The sequence below is a fragment of the Glandiceps talaboti genome, chromosome 6 (assembly GCF_964340395.1).
Source record: "Glandiceps talaboti chromosome 6, keGlaTala1.1, whole genome shotgun sequence".
In the NCBI taxonomy this organism is placed as follows: domain Eukaryota; kingdom Metazoa; phylum Hemichordata; class Enteropneusta; family Spengelidae; genus Glandiceps; species Glandiceps talaboti.
Window position 1 is genome coordinate 21,130,851 of NC_135554.1, and position 15,561 is coordinate 21,146,411.

The 15,561-nt window shown below is 34.9% G+C and overlaps 1 protein-coding gene across 1 annotated transcript in view; it reads left to right on the forward strand.

The window, feature by feature from the left end:
* Nucleotides 1–15,561, forward strand: part of LOC144436962 (uncharacterized) — a 41,154-nt gene that overhangs the window by 17,385 nt on the left and 8,208 nt on the right. The window contains exons 4-19 of the mRNA XM_078125828.1: nucleotides 609–731; nucleotides 4,367–4,513; nucleotides 5,804–5,920; nucleotides 6,916–7,035; nucleotides 7,617–7,742; nucleotides 8,517–8,639; nucleotides 9,124–9,249; nucleotides 9,482–9,621; nucleotides 10,771–10,829; nucleotides 11,299–11,759; nucleotides 12,449–12,568; nucleotides 13,337–13,465; nucleotides 13,958–14,083; nucleotides 14,268–14,384; nucleotides 14,724–14,849; nucleotides 15,203–15,295. Coding sequence (XP_077981954.1) covers nucleotides 609–731; nucleotides 4,367–4,513; nucleotides 5,804–5,920; nucleotides 6,916–7,035; nucleotides 7,617–7,742; nucleotides 8,517–8,639; nucleotides 9,124–9,249; nucleotides 9,482–9,621; nucleotides 10,771–10,829; nucleotides 11,299–11,759; nucleotides 12,449–12,568; nucleotides 13,337–13,465; nucleotides 13,958–14,083; nucleotides 14,268–14,384; nucleotides 14,724–14,849; nucleotides 15,203–15,295 — 2,253 coding nt within the window. The remainder of the gene's footprint in view (nucleotides 1–608; nucleotides 732–4,366; nucleotides 4,514–5,803; nucleotides 5,921–6,915; nucleotides 7,036–7,616; nucleotides 7,743–8,516; nucleotides 8,640–9,123; nucleotides 9,250–9,481; nucleotides 9,622–10,770; nucleotides 10,830–11,298; nucleotides 11,760–12,448; nucleotides 12,569–13,336; nucleotides 13,466–13,957; nucleotides 14,084–14,267; nucleotides 14,385–14,723; nucleotides 14,850–15,202; nucleotides 15,296–15,561) is intronic.

Genomic DNA, 15,561 nt, shown 5'->3' on the forward strand with positions numbered 1-15,561 from the left:
TCCATTCCCTTTCCTTTTCCCTAATTTGTCAGGTGGTGTAGAACAGCTAATTTATGATTAGGCATTTTTGATAATCGACAAGTAATACTTGATAACAAGTCAATAAATTAGAAACCAGTAAAGTTTTACATTTCTTTTACTGATTTATTCTACCATCATTTTGTTTTTTATTCCCCCAATTATTCACTTATATCCTTCATCAATATATATTGTTGAATGTTTGATTGCTTGAGACACTTTTAACATGACCTGGCACCGTAGAAATTTCTATTCAGTATTAATGTCTATTCGGGCACGATTTTGCTGTTACTTGACATTAATTAGTTATTTTTAATGATTGCAAATTCTACATACACGAGGGATTACTATACAGAGAGGACAATGAATGACTCTGAACCATGGAACATCAATTGATTCTTCAATACTTAGTTTTTCTCCTAAAACGAAGATCAACCATTATTCTATGTATTACAACGTAGAGAGGATTGAATAGTCTTACAAATTAATTAGTCATACACTGTTCCACTATTTTTTTAAATCAACTTTTGACTTATGCTTTTATTTTAGAATATCTTCCATTTTGTGACTGATGATAATTATTTTTTTAGGCCCATCTGCCTGTCATAGTGATCCCTGTCAGAACGGAGGAGTGTGTTCATTGAAAAGTGGTTCATGTTCTGAATATGAATGTAGGTGTCCGAGTTGTTTTTCCGGAATTAACTGCCAAATAGGTAAGTGTTTGGTTTTAGGGAACGTACCTCGAATGTAGACTTTGCTGTAGGTAAGTGGTTGTTATATAATATAATGTACTTCAAATGTAAAGTTTGCTGATGCTCAAAAGAAAGCAATCCAAATATCCAGAGGACTATAGCGCCATGTTGCCATCGACCTTTCACTGAATAGCTGGAACAATGATATCACAATGGAGTACATTTGATAAATTACCACCCGCACCTATGAAATGCGCTACAAATATCAAGAATTAGACATTTTGTTCGCTTATTCAAGTGGAACCAGAAAACATCAATTCTCGAAAGACTTCTTGATATGTTATCATTTTGCATGTGTTGCTTTAATACATAGGTGAAGAAACGTTTTGGTTAGTTTGTTTTGATCTATGGGAGAAGGTGATATGTAACAATAGACTTACGCTTGTGAAAAAACATACCAGTATGTTTTCAGGGGCGTTTACAAGCGAAGGCGGCAGTTTTTCTATGATTTACGAGGGATGGAGAATAACATATTACAGTCCAAAAGTAGGCATTTATCATCTATATGCATAGGAGAGTAAAATTTCATTCGTTTGCAGAGGGTATGATTACCAGATTATTTCAATTAGTGAACTTTTTTGCACATACTTAAATATTTGTAAAAGTGAATGACGAGAAATAGTTAATTCACCAACGTGCTTGTCCCCTTTGTACTTATATCCTGATTACCAACAAAAACAAGATTAACACAAAATAGCCGTGATACTGTCATAGATGTGATGTCATGATATAGAGAAGATGAATCAAAGGCCCATCCCCCATCACCGGTATGATAGTAGCAGGATGGATCTTGAAGAAGAGATTCGAATATAGGCCTATTTCTAATTGTTCCTGTTGCAGGTGTCCCTCACAAATAATTGTGTTTGCTTCCTATTTGCCTGGGGAACAAACATTCAACTACTGTGTTGAAAACAAAGAAGACAAGTGTTGACTGCACGATATCCATACTGTTCAAAACTGGTGTTTACATTTCAAAATTCTAACGGATTCTCACAATTCTCAGCATGGATAGGGTGGAATAACTAAAAGGCATAACGAAAAGAAATATTTTTTGTTATCCTCCGTGGAACTATTGATCTCGCCGCTTACTTGTTCCCATTAAATTGTATACATTGATCGCAGGTTTTAAAGTGATAACCGTAAAGTATCGAAAATACAATATACGATACTATGATGTGTCTTCAATGGTGACTTAATATGTAACAGAACGAATTTCGCTTCCTCAGCTGATGTAATAACCGGTGTGATATATACACCTCTAAGTTGATTGAAAGATGATTATCAACACTCAACACTGTTTACTTTTAGACCTTGACTTATATACTTAAGTGGCCATACTCAGTGTTCATTGCACTTGTCGTCTGATAATGACATTACTGTTTGAATTGAATTTGAGGTGTAAAGCTTACCGGTGCACTTGAAAGTCACTTTGATTTATCATGTATTCATTCATTTCATAGATCTCTTAAGTTTTCCGAACTAATAAGGTAAACTACAAACCACGGAAATAAGCATGACTGTTTGCACGATTATGTTAGAACTGCTAATGGACATTTGGTACTAATGTTATTAAAGATTAAAGATGAATCAATCTGTCAGAATTGCTTCAGTTCGCCGTATTTACTCAGTATAAGAAGGAACATACAGGATAGAAATTGATATTATGTCACTTTAGAAATAGACTATTTATGTCAGTTTTTTGTAAGGCTTAAGTTGACCATGGAGTCAACATATCTACGTCTCTTTTCATTATTTTAATTGCCGAGGATAATATTTCCAAGGATTGAAAGTGTAATCAGAAGACATGAAAGCTAAAAAACAGACAGTGTTCTTGTTTGACTTGGCTGGTAGCTGCAGGTTACATACTAATTTATCAGTTTAATCAAGGCGTTTTCACTGCAATCAATTTAAGACAAATGACGTGCCTACGGTATAGACAATTTTGAAGATTGTCTATCGCGTTATATTTCAAATTATTCTCAAAGATATAGATTGGGTTAAAAGTTAAGTCATTAAGGACTAAATATTCCTAAACCTTTGATAAAGAATATCTTTTGGCGTCATGTTTTAATTCTTCTCACCTTTCTCCTGTAGGCTTACCTCGCCCTTCAGCTAGTAATCTGTCTCATAAATTGATTTTTCACGACTTTACTCGAATTGGTGTAGTCAGCTAGGCTAATCGTCCCATCATAGATACCCTAATTGGTACTGACGTATTTATAATAACACAATACATTAATTTTCACACTTTCATTTGTCCATTCTTGAAGAGTATTAAAAATGGCAACTAATGAATTATTAATTGATTAGTGTCAATGAAAATCTAGTCGATATAATATTTCCACATAGCTTGATTTTAAAAAACAATATTATCATGGTACAGTTTTAAGAAAGTTCTCCTCAGTCATTTTAAACCTTATTGCCAGTAACAATCATTTTATTTCCCCCTAAGATACATATTTTTGACAAAGTATCTTAAAACCTTTTTTGTTGTTGTTGACGAATCTGGCACCCTTTTCATAAGTACATTAACTATCTGTAACAAAGAATAAGCACATTTCTACTTTGCTATCATTTATAGTGATAAATTGTTGTTGAACCAAATGGTAATGTGATATCATAAATTACGAGTAGCTAGTCTCCGTTATGGACCTCATTTTACACACTGCATTAGAAATGGTTATCAAATTTGATGTGTAAAAATATATTGCCTGCAAAATTGCACAATTTCGTTACTTGATACAATTAACCACACATCTAAAGGTTTAATGAAGGTATAAGTAGAACGAATGTCAATATATCCCTTTGTCATTTGCAGTCTGTCACCTTATAAAGTAAACACAGAATAAAGGGTTAAATGAGACGTGGTTATAATAATCAAGGGATTCAATTATATTGAATTGGTGCCTGTCATTAGAAAACACAATATTTGATATTTAATAGCTGTCAAATATGATATATATTTTTATCCCTGGTGAGAGTAAAGCAAGTAGAAACGAATCTTTCGAACGTCGATAATAAGAGTTAATATTTCGTATACAGGTGGGTGTTGATAAAATACACTTGTACACCCTACACTCGATGCACATAGTAAATGTCACGTACTAATAGTCAAATGATAAATGGTATACTTTGTACGTTATTTAGAAAGTGAGAATCGCGTAGAGTAGGAAGTATAATTGAGAATTCTATCCATAAAAGAGCATAGCATAGCACAACTTTCAGAACAAATCTCTATATAACAGACTTAAAACACTGCATGATATGTGCGTGAAAGAAAGCAATGAATTCTTAATAGGTGTACAATATAAACCAAAGCACTGTAATGTAAAGAAATGTAGACCAAACTGAGTTGTGAAAAAGGATGCAGTATTACATGTATCAAGCCCAATCAAACGGGATATTGTAATAGTGTACGGTAATGAAGAGCAGTACATAATAAACTGAAATTAAGATGCCTATACACCATTTGAAATTTGGTTTCGCCTGTCCATATTGTCTGGAAACGATAATTGACGTTTTTGAAAGTTACCCTTCTAATATAACCGTTTCTAGATGCTCATAATTTTCCTTGTAATGATATCATTGTCACACAGATGATAATGCTTGCAGTTCTAATCCGTGTCCAACATTTGATGACTATAATACAACGTGTGAAGTAAACTTGGATGCTTGTGAAGAGTATCAATGCTTTTGTACTAACGACGTCGAGGGCTGTTTTACCGGTAAAGACTGTGAAAAACGTAAGCGATTACCATTTCTTTGATATTTGCAGACAGATAATATTCAAGGACATTCGTAATTGTAACACACCTACAATGTTACTCCAATATTACTCCATGTCCTATGATGTGATTCGTCAATACGTGGTCCCGTGGTGTTTAGAATTTTTGCACTGTTCCATACAAATGACGTGTACCGGTTAACAATTCTCGTGATGATCCCTGTATGGACATCATCACTAAACACGTATAGCTGATGACGTCATATACAAGTTGAGTCCTATCAATGAAAATTCGAACCCGAGGCTTTCAGCCATGTGCACGAGGAACAGTGCTGCATAACTGTCATCGGGGTAATAAACGTCTCCTAGTGCCCCCATAGAATGGCAATAATACATTATATTACCATATGAAAATAACTTGCGATAATCAAAGTATTAAAGCAAACAAAATTAAAAGTGCGATTTTGGTAACGTTATGTGAATTTTATAGGAGTTTATGTGCTGTTGTTCGCATTTTCTCGTCTGAGTGACCACACGACTGACACCAACAAAATGTATTAATTAAACCATTTTAATAAAACGATTACTGTCAGGTTGGTCCAATGGGATATTTTGTATGATTGCATGATGTAGAAAGGTATAAATCCATGTAGTTTTCTTTGAGCGGAATTACTCATTATCGAAAACAGTTAAAACGTAAATAAGTAATAAAAAAATGATATTATCATGTAGATGGCATATACGTATATACGTTCACTTACATATGATCCTATCTTGAGACGTACCGAGCGTACGCCGAAGAATATACATGGTTATGTAGATATTGCTTATATTTAGAAAGTATTTAAATGTAGTAGGCAAATTATTTCAAAAACTTGAAGAATTATGACTGTTATTCTGTTAATTTATATCTTTCTGATGGTCCGTGTACATTTCTTATTTCCGAACGCCGCCTTTTTGGTTGATGGATGACAAACATAACTATCTGATCTAGACACTCACACATGAAAAAAAAAATGTGTTAATTTTTTATTTTTTTAAATCTACCTACCCCACCTATTCCAAAATTGAGCGTAATCGGAACAACACAATGTTCAATGTCACTTTGTTGTATCAAATTAATGCAATAAACATTATACTCTAAATGTCAACTTTGTGTTGGTTCAATGATAATAATAATGGAAGACTTGTGTAGTCAGAAAAATTAATGATATTAAATGTCCCACGGCATCGAAAATTGTAAATAATTAATTAACACAAATATTATCGAATGTAAAACAGAAAATTAACATTTCTGTCTTGGTTTCAGGGCATAATCCATGTCAACCAAACCCTTGCTTACATGGACGTTGTTTGCCGGATGAACTGTCATGTGGACATAAATGCGAATGTCCCGGATGTTATACTGGTGACCTATGTGAAGAGCGTAAGTTATATATAAATGTCTCATCTATAATCTGTAGTTCTCTTTAAATGCTTTGCTTCCAAGCTTTCACCAAGTGTACTTCAATCTCTGTTTAAAGCCCGTTCAAAACTCGGATGCAATCATGGAGATCTTCTGTATCAATTGTTCCCTCATTTCTTGTTATTTTGTAATTTATATTTTAGTGCACGAAGATTGGAATATATATAATATTCTCTCAACGCTTCACATTTCTTAATTTCCATCGATAGAAAACAGTAAAAAAAAGTTATTCTTAAATGCTTAGTTTAGATATGGGGAGCCCACTCTTGATTTTCTTACCAATAAAGTTGTCACATTGAAAAACCATTTTTTAACATAGTATATAAACTCTCCAAACTTTTGTAACGTTCCTTTCTGTTTACAGAAATAATTGAATTTTCTTACTAGCAAACACGCAAAATTTATCGCATTTCTTTGTTATTGATCATTTTGGAAAAGAAAATACATTGATATCCGTAATGAAATTTCGCTAGTTACCACTTAAAGTATCAGTCGGACAAATGAATATGTATTTTACTGTTGTAAAAATTTCGTTTGATCTAGATGTTGTCCGAAATATAATGGGTTTTTTTCATAAATTTTTAAACAGTTCGCATTCGCAGATATCACAGTAGGACTCAATTTACCACAATTTCGTCATGATAGGTCACGTGTTATTTTATATCGTATTTCACTGAAAGCAATTGAATGCTAAATTTGTGCTGACCTGGAGTCTGTGATAGTGGTATCCAATTTTAGATTTTTAGTCACACTATGACTATTCGTAGTGGGTAGTTTTTATCGTTTGACCGGATGGTGGCGCTCTGTAAGATAACGCAATAAACTGTGATGCCTACCCCGATGTCAAGATGTGGTGGCGCCAAACCATATTTTTCGTGATTCTAATATAATACGTATCACGTTACTTCAAATAAAGAGAAAGCTAAGGAATGTCCAATGATTATCTTTTCTAACAGTTTTGGACCCGTGCCACCCAAATCCTTGTGCTCATGGCGAATGTGTACGAGACGATAGATCATGTTATCAATATACTTGTATTTGTGATGACTGTTATGCTGGTAAATTATGTGATGAACGTAAGTCTGACTTAAAGTACATCACATCAGTGATTTTGCTCTACATTCAACCTATATGTCTATGACGTTGAGTTTGGCATGGTCGATAGACGCAAGTCACAGCAATAATAATGAATGGTGGTCTTTTTAGCACAACTGTATTAAGGTTCAGTAGTGCTGTAGGCACGACAAGGTGTATGTGCGCGTCTGTCTGTCTGTCTGTCTGTCTGTCTGTCTGTCTGTCTGTCTGTCTGTATGTCTGCCTGTCTGTCTGTCTGTCTGTCTGTCTGTCTGTCTGTCTGTCTGTCTGTCTGTCTGTCTGTCTGCGTGCGTGAACAAGGTATAGTCAAAAACCGCTCAAGACAGATATCAAAACATTTTGTATGGCATACAAAAGCGATGTTAAAAGAGAGACTATAAGGACTAAGAGGAAACCTACTTTTTCAAAGCTAACACAAGCTCATTCAGCAGCAGTTTCACGATTTTGAATCTTTTGTCACAACCCAGGTCTATGTGACTTGAGTGAGTAAGAGTGTGTGAGAGCCATATTTATCATATATCATTTTCAAATGTTACATCTTAATGTCTACTTTTTAATGCAGCCTTCGACGACACATGCTCGTTTTACTCGCCATGCCGTAACAATGGTACTTGTGAAACAGGCAGTACGTGTATGGACTACGAGTGTCATTGCATGGAGTGTTACGAAGGACGCGTGTGCCAAAGCTGTAAGTGACGTCACTAAATATGTCATAATAACTGTTTGGCGCCATCTAGCTGATGATAGCAGATTAGAGTAGATAGTAGGTGTAATTATAGCCTCCAGGCCCCTCTATATTATGGTTTTTCGTGAATAATATAATTCTATACGTGAGCATTCCATCAGTAAACTAAATCTTTGTAGAGAATGTACTAATATACATTTATAAGAGTCTCGTTCCTGAAATAGTGATAGTGATCAGCTAATCATAGAAGAACGTACGTGTTATTGTGTTATTAAAGTTAATAAATGCATGAACGATGTAGAATGCTAGTTAATATTTTACACTTGTCCTACATAATTGTGTGCATTGTTATTTGGGTCTTAGCTCATATATGTGTATATATATATATATATATATATATATATATATATATATATATATATATATATATATATATATATATATATATATATATATATATATATATATATAATGATACGTCACAATACATCACATTACATTACATTACGTTACAGTCATGACTTTACAATACAATACAATACAATACAATACAATACAATACAATACAATACAATACAATACAATACAATACAATACAATACCGTACCGTACCATACCATATGGCATACCATACCACACCATACCATAACATACCATACCATACCATACAATAGACTGCAATACAATACAATACAATACATTCAAATCCATGACATTATATATAACAACTCACATTACATTACATTATCTAGGTTCTCTATTATTTTTCCATTACAGGGCATAACCCTTGCTATTCGGATCCATGCCACAACGGTGGTACGTGCGACCCCATATCAGGATCGTGTACGGCCTTCAACTGCACGTGTCCTAGTTGTTTCGAAGGACTATATTGCGAAATGAGTGAGTTTGAAACATTAACGCCTTGGACATGTAATATATTTGACAAGGGTACTTAGCTAATAAGGGGTACACTTGACACTCATGTACCTTGATATATCATGCCCACACAGAACACCGGATAGAGGTCCTTGTGAGTGGAGGACCTAGTCAACAGTAATGTAGTAGTTTTATACTTTATCAAGTACCGCCATTGTGTTTGTCAATTGGTCCATTACTAATACTACCACTACTACTACTACTACTACTACTACTACTACTACTACTACTACTACTAGTACAACTACTACTACTACTACTACTACTACTACTACTACTACTACTACTACTACTACTACTATAATATAATATGACAAATTGTGTGCAAGAGTCACTGTACATGAATAATACTTTCTGAAGTGTAAATGTTGACAAAAGTGTATTGTATCCAACTTAAGAGTAGCACTTTGCACATGATGATGTTATTCATTTATCTCTTGTTTTGTAGGCATTGATGCATGTTTATCGTCTCCATGCAAACATGGGGGAACATGCACACCATCGGAAGATTGTCTAAAGTACACCTGTGAATGTGGTACTTGGTGGATTGGCCCCGAATGCTCTTGGAATCTCGGTGAGTATTGTTTTGATGACTTTGTCAACTGTCAAACTAAAGGTTACCAGACCACAATGCAGCAGAAAGGTACCCATAGGTTTTCCGTTGTTATACATACATACATACATACATACATACATACATACATACATACATACATAATCCAAATTACTACGAAATAAGCCGAATATGAAATGTTCAGAATTCAAATTGCATCTGTACTCACGTCAGCATTTCTGATTGTTCCTAGTGTCGTTGCTGGTTGCTGGGCAAGTTCTCTTCATCGGTATCCTGATAGCTGTCAATATAGCCGTGGTCTGCTGGCGAAAGAAAAAGAAAAAGAAGAAGAAAGCACGGCAGCTTAAACGACGAAGCAGAAGATATACAGTGGTACGAATTCCTTATCAATTACACCTGCGGGTTACATAATTTGTATTCCTACTTACAAGATTGAATCAGTTAAAGGGGCCATATAATAGGGATGAGGATTGGGTATTTATTTTGGATTTTTTAATTTATAAAATAATTTTTATCATAGCTTCCTATTTGAAACATCAATGTGAAACAACATATGCCAAATCCTTGTTTCTAAATTGCAAAAGAGTAATATATGTGTAAAATGTTTGTTATCATAGTAACAAACTTCTTACACGTTTTCTTTAAAGCTTTTTGCACTGTATTGAGTTACAAACACAGACTTGGTCTATGTTGTGTCACATTGATTTTTCAAGTAGGAAGCCATGATGAACTTGTTTTATAAATTAAAAATCGAAAATAAATGCCCAATCCTCATTCATATGGCTACTTTAAGATAATAAAAGGAATTTTTTAAGTAAAGTAGTTCGTGAAATGGGAGATAATCGAACAAATAGCAATGTCTCACACATAAAAAATAATGACTTGAATATTGGTGGCGTTGTAATATAAATATTTAATTGGCCCAAAGAAACAGACAGTAAAAACTTTTCAATCCACTCTTATGCAATGTTATGGGTAGTAATTTAGTAAGAGTCAGACTACAGTTTGCACTTTATTTAAAATTACTAGTATCAGTGCAAACATACTCCAGTGTATGTATAACTTCAATAAAAGTGTGCTGACGTCATCAATTTGTGTCTCCAGAAGCTCGATGAATTCCAGCCTTATAATTGTTTGCATCTATGTTATGTTAATCCTTGAAACTCACATTTTGCGTTCAATGATGGGTTCCTATTTTTAGTAAACAAAGCCAAGCTTTTTGGCACACAGAGATAGAGATGCAACTCTTTCAATTTGTAGTTTTCACTTCCAAACTTGGTCCAGTAGGAACTGGAAGCTTCTGATGAGAGTGGTAGTGGGGCAGTTAGATAGAACTTATGGAGTTCTTATTTCAAGTGTAGGTTTTGAAAGTCTCACAAAATTAACCTCAACTTGTATCAAATGGATGTTTTCATTATTTCAATCGCATCTATGTTGTTTACGTCTTATAAACTTCAATTCCATGAATGAGCAGGCTGCTTGAAAATACTTGACGAATAAGTCTGTTTTTACTTTTGACAGAAACAACAAACTAATGCTGGTTATACGGTCGACGTATTAAGTAATGGTACTGTACCGAGGTAGGTCCTCTCTTTTTCTCGTCAATTCTGCCTGCTTTGCTTGTAGAATCTTTTGTAACAGGACGACATATTATTTAAGAAGACCAGGAGAAAATTTAGTTAGAGAGGAAAAATGATTCTTGTCTACAAAGACAAGTGTTTTTAAATTTTCTTATTTCGTTTGTAAGGCCGTATGTAAATTTGTTTCACTATTTTGATCAACATTTTAGACGAGTATACTTACTTTTCTTGCAAATGACATAGTGTGCGTGGATAATGTTTAGATAAAGCAGTGTCATTCATGTAAATAGAAAGTTGAAACTCGATTATTGGTCACATGAGCGACTGTGTGTCTGCGAGTAAGATGAGGCTCTCGCCTATCCCCTAATCTCTTTTAGTTGAAGACAAGGATAAGTGCAAGACAGTAGTATAACCTTAACGATGATTCACAGATTACCAAATTAAGTTTATTGGCTATTTTACTTCACAGCCGAACGGAAATACCTGAAAATGGCCATAGCAATGGTGAAGATGCAACAACTATATCTTTTGGGGAGTCCTTTTCGTCTTCAGAAGATGACGAGGAGGAGCAAAAAGAAGAATCTGAGTTTAAGAAAGGATTGACTGTCATCACCCATGACTTCTGTGACAACACCACATGGCATGGGCTTCCCAATATCGGCCGTTCCAAATCCAGTGCAAGTAGACTGCTATGGGCTTTGGTTGTTTTGACAGCGTGTATCGCATTTATAGCTCAGGCATCCATCATGGTATACCGGTACTTTGACTACAAAGTTAATATCATTATGGAAGAGACCGGTGTGCCATCCCTCTATTTCCCAGCTGTAACCATATGCAATACGAATAAGGTGAGGGCGTCTGCTCTAGCCAATAGCAACCATTATTCGTTTGTAAGCTTGATGCAGAATATCAAAGTTCCAGGCTATTACGGTAAGTGAATTTGTGGTAGTGTGTGTATAAATAACATAAATATAATAGTCTTCAATGTTAGATTACTGTTGAACAGTGGGCTTTATCAAAAAACGTCATTGCTACAGTAATAATATAATAATACACCAGAAGACTGTGGAAAGTATTTTGGTCAACATGATTGAAAAAAATACCCAAACCAAAACGTGCTGATCATCAAAATCTAGCCGATTTGGATATATATATATATATATATATATATATATATATATATATATATATATATATATATATATATATATATATATATATATATATATATATATATATATCAACGCCGCTTCCACAATGTCGTTTCCCAGACGTGATGTATTTATTTAGTTTGGCGCCAGTCAGACGTTCGACGAGATATATCAAATTAACGGTGTTAGATTCTTCAACGTACCTAAGTGAACTGTCATACTCAGAGGTTAATTGAATCACGAGAAAACACAGTGGTTTCTATCAAGATACGTAAATTAAGAATAGCGTCTTGTTTCTTAGCAGAAAAACCATTAATTTGATTATATTCGAGCCTCGGCCCGAGATATTCTACTCATATCCCATCCGCAACTCAATCCCCATACACTGATTGTGAGATTGATCGTACAGCAGAATGACGGAAATATTACACAAGTTGTTTATATACTTAGTCTTCTTCTATGCTACAGTGCCCTGCCTCCCAGGAGATAACCTGTGCAACAATAAAATTCACTGCGTCAAAGCTTATCTGGTATGCGATGGAATGAGGAACTGTCCTGACGGGAGTGATGAATTTGGCTGTGATTTCAGTAAGTTTCATTCCATGAATTATTTTCCGCAAAACATGGTTTACCTATAATCTCAGACCACTAATAGGTTTATTAAGTTTCCAACTGCAAAACGACCCCTTGCTTTTACGCAAGACACTGACCAGTGACAAAAATGCAAAGCTGCACTAGCTGTAACGGGCGTTTTATTTTTTCAGTCAGACAATAAACAACATATTTACAGAAAATCATTAACATACCAATAATTTGAGACTGTGCATGTCAATTAGAAGTCTATTTTAAATATAAGTAGTACAGTTGAAATCGTGATTGCATTTGGGGTGCTCATCTTTGGGTGCGGGCCCATACATCAATATGATTGGATTTATTGCACCATATTGTATAACTATGCTACATAAATATACTTAATAGTTATCCACAGATTATTCAATACTGTGCCGTGTGTATGATAGTATGATTAAGTCATTACATCTAACAAAACCGTTTCAACAAACTTTCCAATTGCAGTTTTAAGGGATTACAGTAACTTGGTGCCTGTTATCATTTGATTTAATACCTACATTGAATTTCACTTTCTTGTGACCATATGTATGATTCTTGATACAAGCATTTCATATCCACGTGCGCTTACGATAAAGTTGTTATGTGTATTTCAGCAGATATAACGGCGTTCTGGAGTGAAATGTAAGCGGGTACGCAAAAGGTTTGAATCTTTGAGTAATTTCGCACCCCAGCGGGCTTTTCCAATATGTCATCATTATCAAATTAATGATTTTCTTGTGTTGGCAGGTAATTATGTATGTGGAAGTGACCAATTTAAGTGTACAAAGGGTGGTCTGGACGGAGTGTGTATACCCATCGAACGACAATGTGATGGGACTCCAGATTGCAATGAAGCAGAAGACGAGAAGAATTGTCGTGAGTACATTATGCTTTCTTGTCTTTGTCTATTTCTCATCTTCTCCCGCATACCTTACATGTCAATGTTATTTGAACTGTGTCATCCTTCTCCAAGACTGTACTTTCCTACAGAATGCCGACACGGCGGGAAAGCGGTTTTGAAAATTTACTTTTGAGCATACATTTGCTGAATCAATATACAATTTCTTGTATAAGTGCTAATAAAAACCCTTGTGTACGTTTCTTCTCTAAAAAAAGAACTAACCAACTAAAGTAAATAAGACAGGAACTATTACTTTGTTAGATATGAAAGTAACCTGATACTTCTGAGAGATTGATCTATTGATTTTGAATTCTTCACTGTCGTTGCATGGATTCAGTTACAATTCGCATCTTATCAATTTCATTTGAGCAAATCCATCAGCATAATATCATTTTTCAACTAGAATCCTTTATCGATCCTGATATATCTATATCACTACTGACGTCATTGATTCCATTTTTTTGCAGAAAAAAGTGATTCTAGTGCATGTGATGGTTTTTTCTGTGATGGCAATTTCTGTCATCCATACACTGATAAATGTAATTACAAAGAAGAATGTGCAGATGGCTACGATGAAGAAGGCTGTAAATATCGTATGTATTGCAATATTCTTACAAGACACCCCCATCCTTGTCTCCCCTTGATAAGTTAGATTGATATCCCAAGAGCCGCTAATGTGTAAATTCAACTTTTACCATTCGGTCCATTGTATTTGATACAGAAAAGTAACATCTTTGTCGGATTGTGTGGAAAATATGATAATAAATGTCTTTTCAGGGGCATGCCAGTATTGGGAGTATCGCTGTGACAATAAGAAGTGTATAGCAATGGAGAAAAAGTGTAACTGGCATGACGATTGCGGAGATGGAAGTGATGAAGACAAATGTGAATATGGTATGTGAAATAAACTTATTAAATATTGTTACAAAGAAATAAATGGATGACATAAAAAAGACTTGGTGAGAGGTTCACAACGGTTTAGACAATAATGTTTCGGAAAGTCGTCAACCGACTTCATACTTACACCACTAACTATAATTATAACAGTTTCTGACAGATCTAGGGATGCCACAGACATATACACAGACTGAACATAATGTACTGATTACTTGAATTGATGTCTACAAATCCATCCTTACCTGCGAGCATCACTACTTTATTCACCGCTTTCGCATATCATTAAGTGTGATTATCCACATTTTAGTAACTCAGCGAATATGATCACATTGACAGCTGCATGCTCCGAGGAAGAGTTCAAATGTAACAGCAGCGGACAATGCATCCCGTCATGGAAAGTATGCAATAATTTCAGAGATTGTCCGGACAGCAGTGATGAGCTTCAGAATTGTACCGACATCTGTGAGTAAAATTAATACAACTTAGCATTTTGAATCAAAATTGATTCCTTAGTACACTTCGAAGAACGATAGGGACATTATGCTAAAATTCGAAGCTGGTCTACAATCTGCCTATTTGGGAACTTGCAAATCCGCCATCTTGAATATCCTGAATGATGCAATATGGGAATTATCGTTGATAAATACGACACAGTAATTTTCGTAAACAGCCTTGTTAGATTCTTTGTAACCACCAATAATCTAGTCATGGTAACCCAGAATATTGCGGGAGGGGCAATTCTCTTGATCGGCCCAGATCAGGTATTACGATTAGTACAAATATTCCCATATTCCTTTGCGTCTGAGCATGCTCAGTGTACATTCAATGCATCCCGTCATGGAAAGTATGCAATAATTTCAGAGATTGTCCGGACAGCAGTGATGAGCTTCAGAATTGTACCGACATCTGTGAGTAAAATTAATACAACTTAGCATTTTGAATCAAAATTGATTCCTTAGTACACTTCGAAGAACGATAGGGACATTATGCTAAAATTCGAAGCTGGTCTACAATCTGCCTATTTGGGAACTTGCAAATCCGCCATCTTGAATATCCTGAATGATGCAATATGGGAATTATCGTTGATAAATACGACACAGTAATTTTCGTAAACAGCCTTGTTAGATTCTTTGTAACCACCAATAATCTAGTCATGGTAACCCAGAATATTGCG